General features: G+C 47.0%; 1 protein-coding gene across 2 annotated transcripts in view; it reads right to left on the reverse strand.

Annotated features, from left to right (window-relative positions):
• LOC119402461 (USP6 N-terminal-like protein) overlaps positions 1-14,497 on the reverse strand; it is a 234,042-nt gene that overhangs the window by 134,502 nt on the left and 85,043 nt on the right. For both annotated transcript variants that reach the window (XM_037669618.2, XM_049418653.1), the window contains exons 6-7: positions 9,120-9,227; positions 6,124-6,233 (exon numbers count right to left, since the gene is read on the reverse strand). In XM_037669618.2, the coding sequence (XP_037525546.1) occupies positions 6,124-6,233; positions 9,120-9,227 (218 nt within the window). The remainder of the gene's footprint in view (positions 1-6,123; positions 6,234-9,119; positions 9,228-14,497) is intronic.

A 14,497-nucleotide genomic window follows, 5' to 3' on the forward strand; every position in this document is an offset into this window, starting at 1 on the left:
GGGATTCAAGAAGCATAGCGAAATACTGCATTTTTCTCATGAGCGTCACCACAAGTTGCTTTATGCAATTTTCCATATGCACTGAATTTTCTATTGCCTGACCTTAACAGGTAAGCTCAGAATACTTCGTGCTTAAATGTCATGGCTATTAAGGGTGCCGCCTGTATTGCATTCCTGTACACATTCACTGTGACTGTTCGATACAGAAGCTCCTTTCTGTTTTACTTAAATATATTCGTTTTCCTTTTTCTAGGCCTCCCTAGGTCTTTTTTTTCTTACTCTTACTAATCACTAGATGAGCAGAGCTATAAGTGCCAATAGTGTGAACAGCAGTGGTCTCCTGCTATACTTTGTGCCACTATAAAAAATCCTTGGAACACGGGCTGTTGCTGGAGCCAACATTTGGACAAGTGCACTTGTAGTCTTCGAGACTGCAACTGCCTATCTTATCGTGTGCATGTGCACACGCCAACTAATTGCCAACGTTTTTATGGGGCACTTAGAGCTTTTGAAATCATCTCCGTTAAAGCTTTGCACCTATCTCTGCTACACAGACGACGTATTTATTATATGGGAACATGGCATAAGTGCCCTAAACACATTCATTGGCCATTTTAACAAGTTTCACTCAAGTATTACCGTAAAAACCCGCGTATAGCCCGGGGTTTTTTTCTAGATTTTAGGGTGCGAAATTTCGGCCCCGTACTATATACGGGTCCCAAGAATTTTCGGCCCAAATTCAGTTTCGGTTTCGGCATAGCGCGGTGCTATCATCATCATCAGCTGTCTGCGCGCTTCTGCGCTAGGTAGTGTTAGCGGCGTTAGTCTTAACTGGTCAGTTGGTCAGTGGCCTTTGCTTCAACTTGGTGCCCATAACGACGGCCTCGATTTTGCTCCTGTGATTTTACGCCATGTCAGGACCGCGCAGGCAGTACTCTGCTGCTTTTAAAAGAAAAGTTATCGCTGCTGCCGAAACCATCGGCAACTGTGCCGCGGAGCGGCAGTTCGGAGTCAACGAGCGGAGCATTCGCGGTTGGCGGAAGCAGAAGGAAGCCCTCTTTGCATGCAGCGGCCAGCGAAAAAGTTTCCGCGGACCAAAAAATGGAGCATTTCCTGACGTGGAACGAGAACTCACAGACTTTGTGCGGGAGCAGCGAGCTGCACATCTCGCTGTCAACATCGAGCTGCTACAAGCGAAGGCAAGGGAGATCGCTCGAGACAAAGGCATTCAGCCGGAGGATTTCAAAGCGAGCAAGCATTGGGTGTCTCGCTTCATGCGCCGCGCTGGGTTCTCCCTACGTCGGCGTACGTCGATCTCCCAGAAGCTACCAGAGAGCTACGAAGAGCACCTCGTGGCTTTTCAAAGGTACATAATTGCGTTGCGAAAGGCAGTCCCCTTTCAGCTGGGCCAGATCGGCAACGCGGATCAGACGCCGGTCTACCTGGATATGCCCTCGGCGCTGACGGTGCATCAAAAAGGCTCCAGGCAAGTTATCGTGCGGTCGACTGGAAACGAAAAAACGCGGGTGACTGTAATGTTATCCTGCACGGCTGACGGTCGCAAGCTGCCACCCTACGTGGTGTTCAAACGAAAGACGCTGCCGAAGGGGGAGAAGTTCCCGAAAAATGTCGTCGTCCGCTGCCAGGACAAGGGGTGGATGGACGAATCGTTAGTCCTTGACTGGATAAAGTCCGTGTGGTGTCGACGGCCCGGAGCACTGCTGGGGCTCCCTTCGATGCTTGTGCTCGACGCGTTTCGGTGTCACCTGGCCGACTCCGTAAAGCGACTGCTGCGCGACTCCCGCACCGAGCTCGTCGTCATCCCGGGAGGGATGACATCACAGCTGCAGCCGCTTGATGTGTGCCTTAATAAGCCATTTAAGGACCATGTCAAGCGCCTGTACGTGGAGTGGATGAGGTCCAGAGAACCAGAAGTGACCCCTGCCGGACGGCTGAAACGGGCCTCGCCAGCGATGCTCTGCTCGTGGATAGTCGAGGCTTGGGCCTGCATTCCAGAGGCGCTCGTTTGCCGCGCCTTCAAAAAGTGCTCCATCTCCAACGCGCTTGATGGCACTGAGGATGATGTGCTGTGGGAGAACATTTCCGACAAGGGAGCTTCGGAAGAGAGTGCGTCCGACGACGACGATGAATGAAATGTCAATAAATGCATTTTTTCCATTTTCCTCGGACTATATTCGGGTGAAAACTTTTTTTCTCACGTTTGCTATCCCCGAATTACACCCCGGACTATATGCGGGTCCGAGCTATATGCGGGTTTTTACGGTAAGTCTACCGTGCCGCATTCTTCCATTGAAATTAACTTCCTAGACGTGACAGTATCTATTGAAACTGGAAAATTAAAGACGACGCTCTACAGAAAACCAACAGACAGCCAACAATACCTGTACTACACTAGTCATCACCCGCGACACTGCAAACAGGGGATATTTGTAGGACAGGCAAGGTGTATAAGAAGGATCTGAAGCGACGACAGTGGCAACTACGCCATCGTGCAGAGGCTTCTTAGTGACGTTCTTGTAATTAAATGATAACTCTCTAGCTGGCTGGCAAGCAGAGCAGCGACTCCCACAAGTTCAACTGACAAGCAAAAACCGCTGACAGCGCAGGGTATAAAGAGCTGTCATTTTAAGTAGCCAAAGCAACCTCAATAGGTTGTTTCAGAATGAAACTAATATACTTCAAGCAAGCGAGACTGAACTTTTCAGAAACTAACAAGCATTTCATTCAATTAAACAAGGTCGGTCACCGTTAATAAGTTTTAAAGCAAACATTTTTGTGCATTTTACAAACGTAAAAGTTTGGGCCTATTGTGCTTCCCTTTACCAAGTTTGCATTTTTATGCAAGCAGCATTCTATCAATCTGTAGTAATAACAAATTTGCAAATGTATCAATGAGTCTTAAAAGCATCGCACTGCCACGTGCGCTCCCTTTTGTATTTCTATGTAACCGGTTTGTCACACTTATAGCCACTGCCTTTCACAAACCGCGCCCGAATGTCTGGGAAGCTTCCAGATTATTTTAGAATCTTCTGATAGGCTTGAGCGCACAAATGCGAACAGTTGAGTATATTCTAGAACAACGCAGCCACCAGCAATAAAACTCGAATGTTCGATGCCACATTAATAAATGCCGCCGCGCCTAAGCGCAGATCGGATTACCGACGGCCAAAGCTTTGTTCGCCGCTATCAGTGTACAGCGTGAATTGCTTGTACCTTGTCTTTTCATTTTCCGAGCACAGGTCTGCCCAAATAAAAAGTTTAGTCTCAAACACGCCGACTGCTGCCTTCGTCAACGTCACAACCACGTGACAGTATTGCATACAATAATTCCGGTAGCATCCTGTATCTGTAACTCAAATACTTCTTGCCCGACTATCTTGTATAATACAGCAATACAATTTCCAAGTATCTTTACCCAGCCCTATGCTAAACTGACATTTGTTGTATTGATTATGTTAGCATTAACACACTGCTAGCTTTCTAAAGAATGCAACATGACAAGTTTGTGTAACAACAGTGATGTGATTGACTGAAGCTGTTTTGGAGCAGGTTTTTGGAGCAGCAAAAAGTGCGTTTTCGAGCAGGTAAAAGGGCTTTTGGAGCAACCAAAAACGCGTTTGGGAGCAGGGAAAACAGCTTTTGGATCAGCTAAAAGCTCACTGCCAAGGGGAAAAATGAACCGTGTCAAGCAAAACAGTCAAATAAGGAGGAACTGTTCTGAAATAAAAAGTTCTGTCCAATAATGGCTGTTTGCATAACACCATTGGTTCACCTAACAGCCCCATAAGCGTAAACATTGGACAAGGGTGTCAATGCAGGCTGCCATTGGCGTTGCGGTCTTCTAATGGCTTAGAGTGGCCAAACTAACAATGCAGGTAGGGTTTCCCAACTACAGCAGAATTTCGGTGATACGAATCTGAAGGGGGAACGACAATATTCATATTGCCCAAAATTTGGTATCATCAAAAGACTAGAAAGAACTGTTTTCAAACCACGATATACGCACAAAACATTAACTTCTGTCAAAAGAACATGCGTATGCCTTTCTGGGACACATGTGAATGGACAAACAAGGGATGGCACAGCTGGCTGCAGCGAAAGCGCACGTCAAAGCTTTGCATGAGGCCAACTGAAAACTAAGTGAAGTCCGCTCAACCATAGTAACAAGCGAAGATCGACACGAAAGCCGAAAGGCTTTGTGCCAGGAGCGTAGGCAGAAATTTTTGTCTGGGCGGGGGGGGGGGGGGTCGGTGTGCGCCCCTCCTGGCTACACCACTGCTTCGTGCCTTTTTCTACGACTATATAGCCTTTAATCTACCGCTGCGTTAGCCGCGTACCTTCGGAGCTCGTAGTCGCTATCGATGATCGTGTTGATAGCGACCGTGGTTTCGTGCGCGACGGTTGCAGCAAACGGTAGTTCCGTTTTCAATCCGCCTGCGCTGGCTGCGCACGTGCCTTCAAAACTACGTTCTGCGTTGCCTGTATTGCTATCTATAATCGCATCTGCCGCTGTTTTGTCCGCGGCGTTTGCGGGAAGCAGCGCCACTTGGACTGGGGGCGTTGGACACACGTGCACTTTCGGAGTCCCGTCAGTAGTTTCGTTGTCGCCATACATGATAGTGTCAAGAGCGACTGTGGTTTCGCCCACAGCGGTTATGGCAAACGATAACCACAGTTCTGACAGTGTGCGCACTGGCCGCGCGCGTACTCCCGAAGCTAACAGCATTCTGCTCTTGGCCGTCGCTCGACGGATTCGGTACCAAAGTTCGCATCACCCGCCGCGACGCGGAAAAGAGTTCGGAACATCCAAATTTCGGCGCATTCGACACAGTGGAATTCGGCTGGGAAATTTCACGAATTCGTATCAGCTGGTTACGTTTACATCAACGCCTCCTAAATTGCAATAAGGTGCGTATTTGGGCCGGTTGGTACATGTTCAACGATACGAGAAACAGCGCGACACACGGGACAGCGCTTGGTCCGTCTCTTTCACTGTCCCGTGTGTTGCGCTGTTTCTCGTATCTCCTAAATTGGTTTACTTGGGTTCTCAAAGAGCCTGGATCGGATTGGGTTGCAATTTTTGTCATGTCCAAATACGTCTGATATGCAGATCTTTGGAGTTTTCAGTACACCTGCTGAATTCCGATGCGTCTTCGTGGCCTCAATGTGCCTCTTGTGTAGCATGTCACTTTATCGCTGCAAAACCATGCTGTTATTTCTGCTGTGTAGCTACCCCTAACCGTGGTCAGCTTAACCACGGTTAAGGTTGTCCGTGTGACAGGGGTATAACACTCGTTCGAGTAGCGGAACTTAAAAAAGGGTGCAAAAATAAGACAGGCGTGGACGTCGCTGTACTAACAACTGAAATTTTACTTCTATGTTGCTGCGGCGGTGCGGTCACACCAGCTCGCGGTGAGCCGCTCCTTCCGAGGTGCATTTTTGGGGGGTCACGCCAATTTGCAGCAGTCTGGAGAGGGTTATGTCGGTTATGGTTATGTCCCCAAAAAGCGCCGGGCAGCGTGCCGAGAAAAATGATGCACGAACCAGGGGCGTAGCCAGAAATTTTTTTCGGGGGGGGTTCAACCATACTTTATGTATGTTCGTGCGTGCGTTTGTATGTGTGCGTGTATATATACACAAGCAAAACTGAAAAATTTCGGGGGGGGGGGGGGGGGTTTGAACGCCCCCAACCCTCCCCTTGGCTACGCCCCTGGCACGAACACATTCCTCTCGCGGCACGAAAATTTTGCCGCGCGGCAGCTTTGGAGTGTCGCGTGTTGCCGCCGCCGGCGCGCTGCGCACATTTTTCCGCTAGTGTGCTTATAGTTTGGCGCAGTTTTGGCGCAAAACAACGGACATGTAGCAGGATGTAGCAGCTTTCACGTCTTGGCGCAGTTTGGCGCAATTGGCGCAGCTATCACATCACTGGTAACAAGCGTCGAAAGCTGGGCGAGTTGGGCAAAAACTGGGCGAGAAAGCTGCACTCGTCTGTCTCTTTCGTTCCTTCTTTGTGTCCCGTCTGCTGTGCAGTTTGCTAGAAGACGACAAGTTTGTTCTACTTTGCAGCATTTGCAGTCCTTTCGCACGCTTTTAAGCACTCACTTGACACTGTAGCGCTCCCGGAACATGATGTGGTTTCGGTACGTCCTGTTGACGTCCAGGTCAATCTGTCGGATGTCTGGGGACCACAGACGTGCACGCTCCCGCATCTCCTGCAATTGTGGACACAGGCAGCGTGCCAAACGTAGCATTAAAAAAAAGGAGCACACGTGATGCCTCTGGCCAAATTGCTGGATTGTTCATACTCAAGTTTCGCACATTTTTTTCATTTTGCAGTGCAGGTAGACTAACAATATACTGAACAAGGGTGTCAATGCAGGCTAGTTTGTAAAACCTGCAGACTAACAATGTAAACCTCCACTAATTCACTTCAGGCCACAGTAAAAACATCACTGATATGTAGCTGTTTTAAATGTACTAAAGGTTAAAAGTTAAAAGGAAGCTGAAGCACTTAAAAAAAAAAAGATTGGAGTGGGTATTCAGTCTGATCCTTGCTGAATTCGAAAACCAATGCAAGAGTTCTCAAAAGTGAATGCAAACAGCATTTTCTGGCAAAAGACAGTGCCTGCGGTTGCAGGGCTTCTTGAGGTGCTGAGCAAATGCGGTGACGTCATCTTCGATATGCCGCGTCATGTGCAACAGCAGCACTGTTAAAGCGTAGCCTCTGCGATTAGTTACGGCAACAGCATAGGGACCGAGTTAATCACGGCGGCCATGGTTGAAGATACGAGACGCTTGTTCACATTGTGCTTGGCTGTTTGTCGTTATGGCAGATATTGTAATCCAGCTGCAGAACTTTCAGCGTTTCATATATACTTACTTGAGACTTGGGTACATAAACAAACAGTGGTCTCGCACTTCGGATCAGTGAGCGGTGGGAACATTCAATCGGAGTACTTTTCTTTCGCGTATTTTAAGGTTCCTGCTGCAACAACTGCGAAATAAGTTACGACATTGTCGACAATAATGTTGTTCCCTGTTAACCACAGTTTTACTGAATTTAAAAGCCACTTTTGCTCCCGTTTAGAAGGGCACACTGCTGTTAAAATGCTTTTAAATTCTTGATCGATTTTCACAAAACTTGCCGAATTTGTGCATATTTGTGTGCCGATTTCAAATGTGGAATAATTCCTAAACAGAGACCATAAAAAGTAAATCAGCATAACACCGTAATCTGTAATGAGAAGTGCATGCAGTGATAGATATTCCGAGTCCATTTGTACAAAGGTTATTGCATGTTGACAAGTGTGTCAAGCCAGGATTTCGCTTAATGTTAAAACTTTTGGTCAAATGGACACCAAACATCCATTCCTGTTCTATTGTATGCAGTTTTCATTCCAGATTATTGTGGTATGCTGATTTACTTCGTAATGCCCCACAAGAGGTATTCCATATTTTCAGAAAGTGCACAGGCAGGTCAACTAATGATTCAGAGACCAGTGCGAGTGTGGTGATGCCTTTAGGGATAAGCATAAGGAATCTCTGAAGGCATGATGGTGGCCACCAGGGGCGCAGCCAGCGGAGGGGTTGGGGGTTCAAACGCCCCCCGAAATTTTTCAATTTCGTGTTGGCATTCCTGCAAGTGTACTGCACGTTTCAACAAGTGACAAGCATGTTACACCACCGTTTGCTACTGCTTTCTTGCGTGCCACCTGCAGAAGCAAAAACAGCTTGTCACCTGCACTGACTGAACAAGACACTTGCCACACTGTCACAAGCAGAGCACGTGCAAAGGACACTTCCATGGCAGTGATGGTATGAGCTTGGCACACGATGTGCTGCACACAACTAAGGAGGGTAAGCTCCATACAGCAGCAGTTGTGGTGTTGCAGTGCAATGGCACCAGGTCACAGTACAGATGTGCACACATGCGTCGGTGAAAGTAGTGCGACTGCTCTGTGTCACAGTTTTGAAAAGTTCCTTGGCACTGCCGCAGTGCGCTTTTGCACAGTCACGTGAGAGTGCCGGCATTTCTTCCACATGTTGGTAAAATTAAAGGCTTTGTAAAGGATACTTTAGGCAACATTTACTGCAGCATCGCATTTATTTCTTCGTCGGCAGCAGCCGCACACGTCAGGAGATAGAAGCTTATACTTGGTGGTTACAACGCACTACCCTTTAGTGTTCCCAGTATCAGCTAGATTTTGGTGCATCTTAAAACCAACCAAGTGCTCCAGCCTAGTGTATGCAGGACTTGGGTGCACATTATTTTCTAATATTTGTTTATTTATTTATTTAGAAAGACCACACCGGTCCCCGAGAGGCATAGCGTGTACAATGCAAAACACAATAACACTGATGCATACAAGGACCAAGAAATTGACACAAAGTAAAGAAACATGCATATTACAGAACCGAGCAAATGTAAGGGAAAAAATAGAAGAAATTAACACTCATGCATGACAAACAGCAAGAACCACTGGATAAAAGAAAATATTTAATAAAAATAGAAAGCTCTACTGCGTTGTTTATGCACTGTGAGTGTGAAGAAACACACAGGCAGTCATTTATGGTTTCATGGAAATATGAAGCCACAAAAACTGGTTTCACAGCCGATATGGGGAGCAGTCGGATGCTGCCAAATGAAACAGCTCAACTTTATTTTTTTTTTAATTTGATTTACCGACAATTAGGTTGATTTTGTCAGTTCCTGCAAAATCAAATTAAAAATCCATATTTTTCACGACAACACGGTGCATGCGCCCTTGCCCTAGCGGAGAAGTTGCAAAACGCCTCTTGATCTCTGAGGCTATGCACCTGGTGATACCGGTTGCCCCGGCCCCTACCAAAACCCTACCAAAACGGCACAGGGCAGCACAGGAAAATGAAATTGGCATATTGTCAAATACACTGTGTCTCGGGCAGCCATGCAAATAAAAAATACAATTAAATTCTGGAATTTCAAGTGCCAATACAGTGTTTGGTACGAGAAACACCATAGAGAGTGCCCCTGGAATAATTCTGACCAGCTGCAGTGCACCTAAACTCAGTACACAATGCACAGACCACGAGAAGCCCAGTGGATGCAGTTTTCTTACCAAGTACTTGCCCTCCTGCTCAGCCTTGATGCGAGCCACGTCGAGTAGCCGAAGCCACACTTCCGCTCGAACTGCATTGGGTATACCCTTAAAGACCCGTCGCCGCAACTGCAGAAACAACGAGCAGCCACGCATGAGCCACAGCACGGAAACACAGAGCTTCCAGTAACTGCCTTTGTACTAGGCCCGTGTGAATAGTCGAGCGGTTCAAATATTCACACGAATATCAGAGTATTTGCGCTTTAACACGAACCAAAAATTTCCAAAATTTCAAAGTATTCGAAACAAATGAGTAGACGTATTTCACAGCACGTAACCCGACTGAAAAGGTGGTTGCACAGCAGCGTGGGGCTGCTAAGCCACGAAACCACCTACTCAGAAAAAATACACACCACCGTGAAGCCACACCTCAAGCTTACGTGTGCATATTACCCAAACCCCAAGAGTTTTTTTTTTAAGTTTCAAGTTTCTTATAGTACAGGTTTATACAGACTAGGTATTGCAAGTTTTAAAGCGTAACATATTTTATCACTTATAACTTGTGTACTACTACCATTCAGGTCCTGCTACAATTTGAATTCACTTCGAAATCATTTAATACTAATTACCATTTGCTTCGACTTCGCCTCAAACGAAAAAATTGACATTTGGAAATGCACACGAAAAACTCAAGTCACACGTATTAGGCCTTAATGATAACGATAACTGCTAATGGCATTCCCTCAAAACTGGTGGGGTGGCAAATGGTTGCCCAGAGCTATTCCTGTGCCCCCATACCAGAAGCCAGCACTCAGTCTCAGATTTACCTTGCAACATCAACTGTGGTGTCCCCATCTCTTCCCTGCATTTCCTTTTACCCACCGGGACATCTATTACTTATCCCAACCACCTGTGCTTGTCTACTTGTACTTCCAAGCTGTCCACTTGCTTGTGTTGATGTCTTCAAGAAAGAGTAGCAACAGACACGACCCGATCTAAACGTGGCTACGGAATGGCAATGGCTCTTTTCTTTCTCGGTACAGATGTAACTCTATGGCTTATTATTAACAAGAGCATCGAAAATGGGGAGCAAGACAGTAGGAATGACAGCAATGCGATGAGAATTCCAGATTCTTTCTTGTGTGAACTTTCCATTCGGCCATTTCTTCCATTCGGCCCCATTTTGACCTCCCTCTCGGCACTGAACATTTGCCCCAAAATAGCACACCAGCTATAAATAAAAAGGGCCCGTAGCACAATTTAATCTGCGAGGCGATAGGCAGTGCCGTGTCCTTGACATTCTAGTGTAGCCGAGGGTTTGAAAGAAAATTTTTCCAGTTAGTAGTATCAATACGACAGTCACTATCGTGTATCGAGTTGAGGTGAAAAAACACAAGCCAATACAGGTTTCGTGGTTGCACTCTAGCAGGAGAGAGCCGTTTGTTGTTTTATATGACAAGATACGATGTATGAACGAAAGAAGGGAAATTTTAAGGGCTTGTTTATCTTTGCTAGACTCAACATTAATTAGAACTAACAGACAGGAAAGCCAAGGAAAGTATAGGGGATGTCACTTGTAGTAATTATGATGCAATTGTGATGTCTTTTCGTCCACTTTACTTTCTTCACATTTACAGTCGAACGTGGATATATCGAACCCACATACATAGAATTTTCCACTATATATAGAACTCTTAAATTATCCCCTTGAAAATCCTCTGTAAAAGTATAGAAATTCGCCCGTTTATATCGAACGGTATTTTTACCCGCCATCAGATATATCGAACACCGCGCGAGCTGGAAGGCGCGCGTCGGCACTTGCTGCGCCCCGTGACCTTCGCGGCAACATGCCTCCACCGACACCTGATATGCTCGAAAAACGTGAGGGCAAGAGGGCTCAGACTGTACTCCTCTTGGGCACCTCCAACTTGCGGAACGGCTTTTTTTTCTCTCTTTTTTTTCCTCTCTCTTTCTCATGCTTTCTCTGCATTACCGTCGGCTCGGAGAACAGGAACGAAGGATCCGGTGGCTTCCTCCTTTCGCCTTTTCTCTCTTTTTTTTTGTTGGTGTTTTGTGAGTTTTGATCTGACAACCACAGCCCAAGCCTTTCGTATTTGCTCAGCCAATCACAGCTCGCGCCTTTCGTACATCGCTGCTGCCCTCGCAGTAGCCCGGGCGCCCGGGTAGCCATCGCGACAGATCGCGAACGCTTTGTTGGTGGAGTCCACTTCCGTAGTTGTCGCATACCACCGCGTTCCTCCTTTGCGTACGTGCTGTGCGAGCTGTGCAAAGGCGCTGCGGACTGCTTGAATTTTCGACTTCTCGTGTAGCAATGGCCAGCGTCAAGAAGCGCAAGAACCTTGACTTTACGACGAAGTTGAAAGCCATACAGCGTGTTGAGACGGGCGAAAAAAGTTCGGCGGTGGCGGACGACATCGGGATACCACGAAGCACGCTGAGCACCTTGTTGAAGAACGAGGCAGATATCTAGGCAAAGGCGGCAGAGCAGCGAACGTCGGGAGCCTGTCGTCTGCGTGCTCCTGCCCACGGGAAAGTAGAGCAGGCACTCTCTGCCTGGTTCTTGAACAGCCACTCTATGCATGGGCGCCGAGCTGAAGGTTGACCTGCTTGGTGCCATTCAAATGATGACGGGCGCCTGGCAAGACGTGAAGACGGACACTGTGGCCAACTGCTTCCGGAAAGGCAGGCTTCGTGATGGCGGAACTTGCGAAAACCGGTGAAGACTGCGACGACGAGCGCACAGACGACGCGTTTCGCGAGTTGTCTCTCTTCATGGCTGCCATACCACCCGAAGTGTCTGCGGACGATTTCGTGGAAGTGGACTGCAATGTTCAGGCTGTTGCGAGCCTCGCTGACGAGGACATTGTAGCTGCGGTCGCAGCGACCCAGGATGCCCAGGCCGACAGCTCAAGTGTCGACGAAGATCGTCCGGTCGAGGTGGCGGCTGCACGCGCGTACTCCGCCGCTGAAGTGGCGGCAGCGTTCGGCTTGATTCGCCGTTGTTGCGGCGACATGGAGGGAACCGGGCTGTCGCACCTGGACAGCCTCGCTAAGATCGAGGCCAGCGTCTTCAACTGCATTTCGAAGACAAAGAAGCAGGCCAAGATAAGCGATTTTTTTCACGCAAATAAAACATTCTGTTGCATCGGGTGTGCGGAATTAGTTGTCATTCTTGAATGCACCGATTGTAGGTGATCGTCCGCCACAGGTAAGGTCTCGGGACCTGTATATTTTTATATCGAATTTTTCACATATCGAACTAATTCGCGATCCCCTTCGAGTTCGATATATCCGTGTTCAACTGTACAACGCATCTACATTACTTTCACGTCTTCATGACTACAAGCAACATCCCCTATCCTTTCCTTGGCGTCTGTCAGTTCTAATTAAGTTACAATGTGGTAAGCAGGTAGGTCCCATCGATAGCATCAGCTCACCAGCTTAGTAGCCTCTTTCTTAGCCCATGCTCTTAATTGCACTCGACTAGTACTTCTGGAAAGGTACACACAAGCGAATGCAAGAGCAGACAGGGTGCAGCCGTACCTTAGTGGTGTACTTGGTGCTCTTGGTTCGCTCCTGGAGCAGGATGATCAGCCATTTGTGTTTAGAGAAGCAAGCAGAGAAAGTGAGGGGAAGAAGGCAATGCACACAACAGTGAGAAGTTAGTAGAAAAGAGGCCAGTTAGTAGGCAACACTGCACTCACATTGGTCAAACCGTTTTTGCTTGTATTCAGTAGGACAGACCTTGCATTTCAGTAGCCTAACCGCATTAACACGCATCCTCCGACTGTAATTGCTGTTAGTTTTCCTTATTCCTTGTACAGTAGAACTTCACGTAACAATATGAACCCAGCTGATATGAATTTCGGTCTGATACTAACTTGTGAAATTTCCTGGCTGAATTCCATTGTGTCCAACAGGCCAAAATTCAGATGTTCCGAACAATTTTCTGTGTCGCGATGGGCGATATGAACTTTGGTACCGAAAACGTCGAGTGACTGCCGAAAGCAGCGTGCTCCAGAAGCTGCGGGTGTACGTGTGCGGCCAATGCACAGTTAGCGCTGTGGTTACCGCTTGCCACAATCACTGTGGTCAAAACCGCAGTCACTATCAATGCAACCGTGTATGGCAATGAAGAAAATCCAAAAATACATGCACATTTAACGCTCACCGAGTCAGAGCAATGCTGCTTGCCGAAACCGCAGCAGACAAAACTGTGGAAGACGCGATCGTGGATAGCAACGACCAATGTATTTTTGAAGGCATGTGAGTGGCCAGTGCGCACGGATTGAAAACAGTACTATTTGCCACAGCCACAGCACACTGAATCACAGTTGCTATCGATACAATCATTGATAGTGACTACGCGCTGTGATGGTACGCGGCTAACGCAGCGGTAGATTAAAAGCAATAAAGTCGTAAAAAGGCACGAAGCGTTTCGGCGTTCCTGTCGTTCTTCGCTCATGACTGTGATGAAGTGGACTTAGTTTTTGGTTGACCTCACACAAAGCTTTGATGCGCATGTTCGCGGCAGCCAGCTGCACCGTGCCTTATTGGTCCATTCGTGTGGGTCCAAAAATGACATACGAGAGTTATTTCCACAGAAACACATGTGTTGTGTGTATATCTAAATAAATGTTTTGGTTTGACAACGAATTTTGCTAGTTTTTTTTTATGATACGAAATTTCGGGTGATACATATATTTTTGCTGCCCCTTGAGATTTGTATCGCCGAGATTTTACTGTATATAGCAACTCTTCTCGTCCATGTAATTGTTGTCTTGGCTTTTTTTTTGCATTGTATACATGATTTGACCCTACGGCCTTGTATGCTCTCCCTGCTGTTATGGACTCAAAGGCCACAACTGAACTGCATGGCTTTTTTATGTGCCAATGGTGAGCACTGGCGGCACTCGGCTGGCTTGTTACAGTAACTATACAATGAAAGTGAGCATCCTGCACTGTTACAGCATTTGATCCTCACCTGGCACTCACAGGTGGCTTTAATTCAAACGCAGCTGACCACCACATTAGAATCACTGAGCACTGTACAGTACTCACGGATTCAAATGCGACATCAAATTTTTTAGTATAACAACTTGTATGTGCAATTGCTTGAGATAATCACGTCATGTCGCAACGAATCTGGTCTGTAAAAGATAGTGTTGGCTCTGACCTACGTGTGTGAATGGAAATTACACCGATATGACCCAAACTGAAGAAGGTAGAAATGAAAACATGCACATTACTTAGCCCTAAATTATCCTATTTCAATTCACGAGCACTGTACACATTTTGGGCTAGAGTCCACGTTTCAACAAGGTCCCTTGTCTTCGTTAGAGCTTACACTGCTTGCATAGGGATTCTGCAATCTGGGA

This window comes from Rhipicephalus sanguineus, chromosome 8 (assembly GCF_013339695.2).
Source record: "Rhipicephalus sanguineus isolate Rsan-2018 chromosome 8, BIME_Rsan_1.4, whole genome shotgun sequence".
NCBI lineage: Eukaryota > Metazoa > Arthropoda > Arachnida > Ixodida > Ixodidae > Rhipicephalus > Rhipicephalus sanguineus.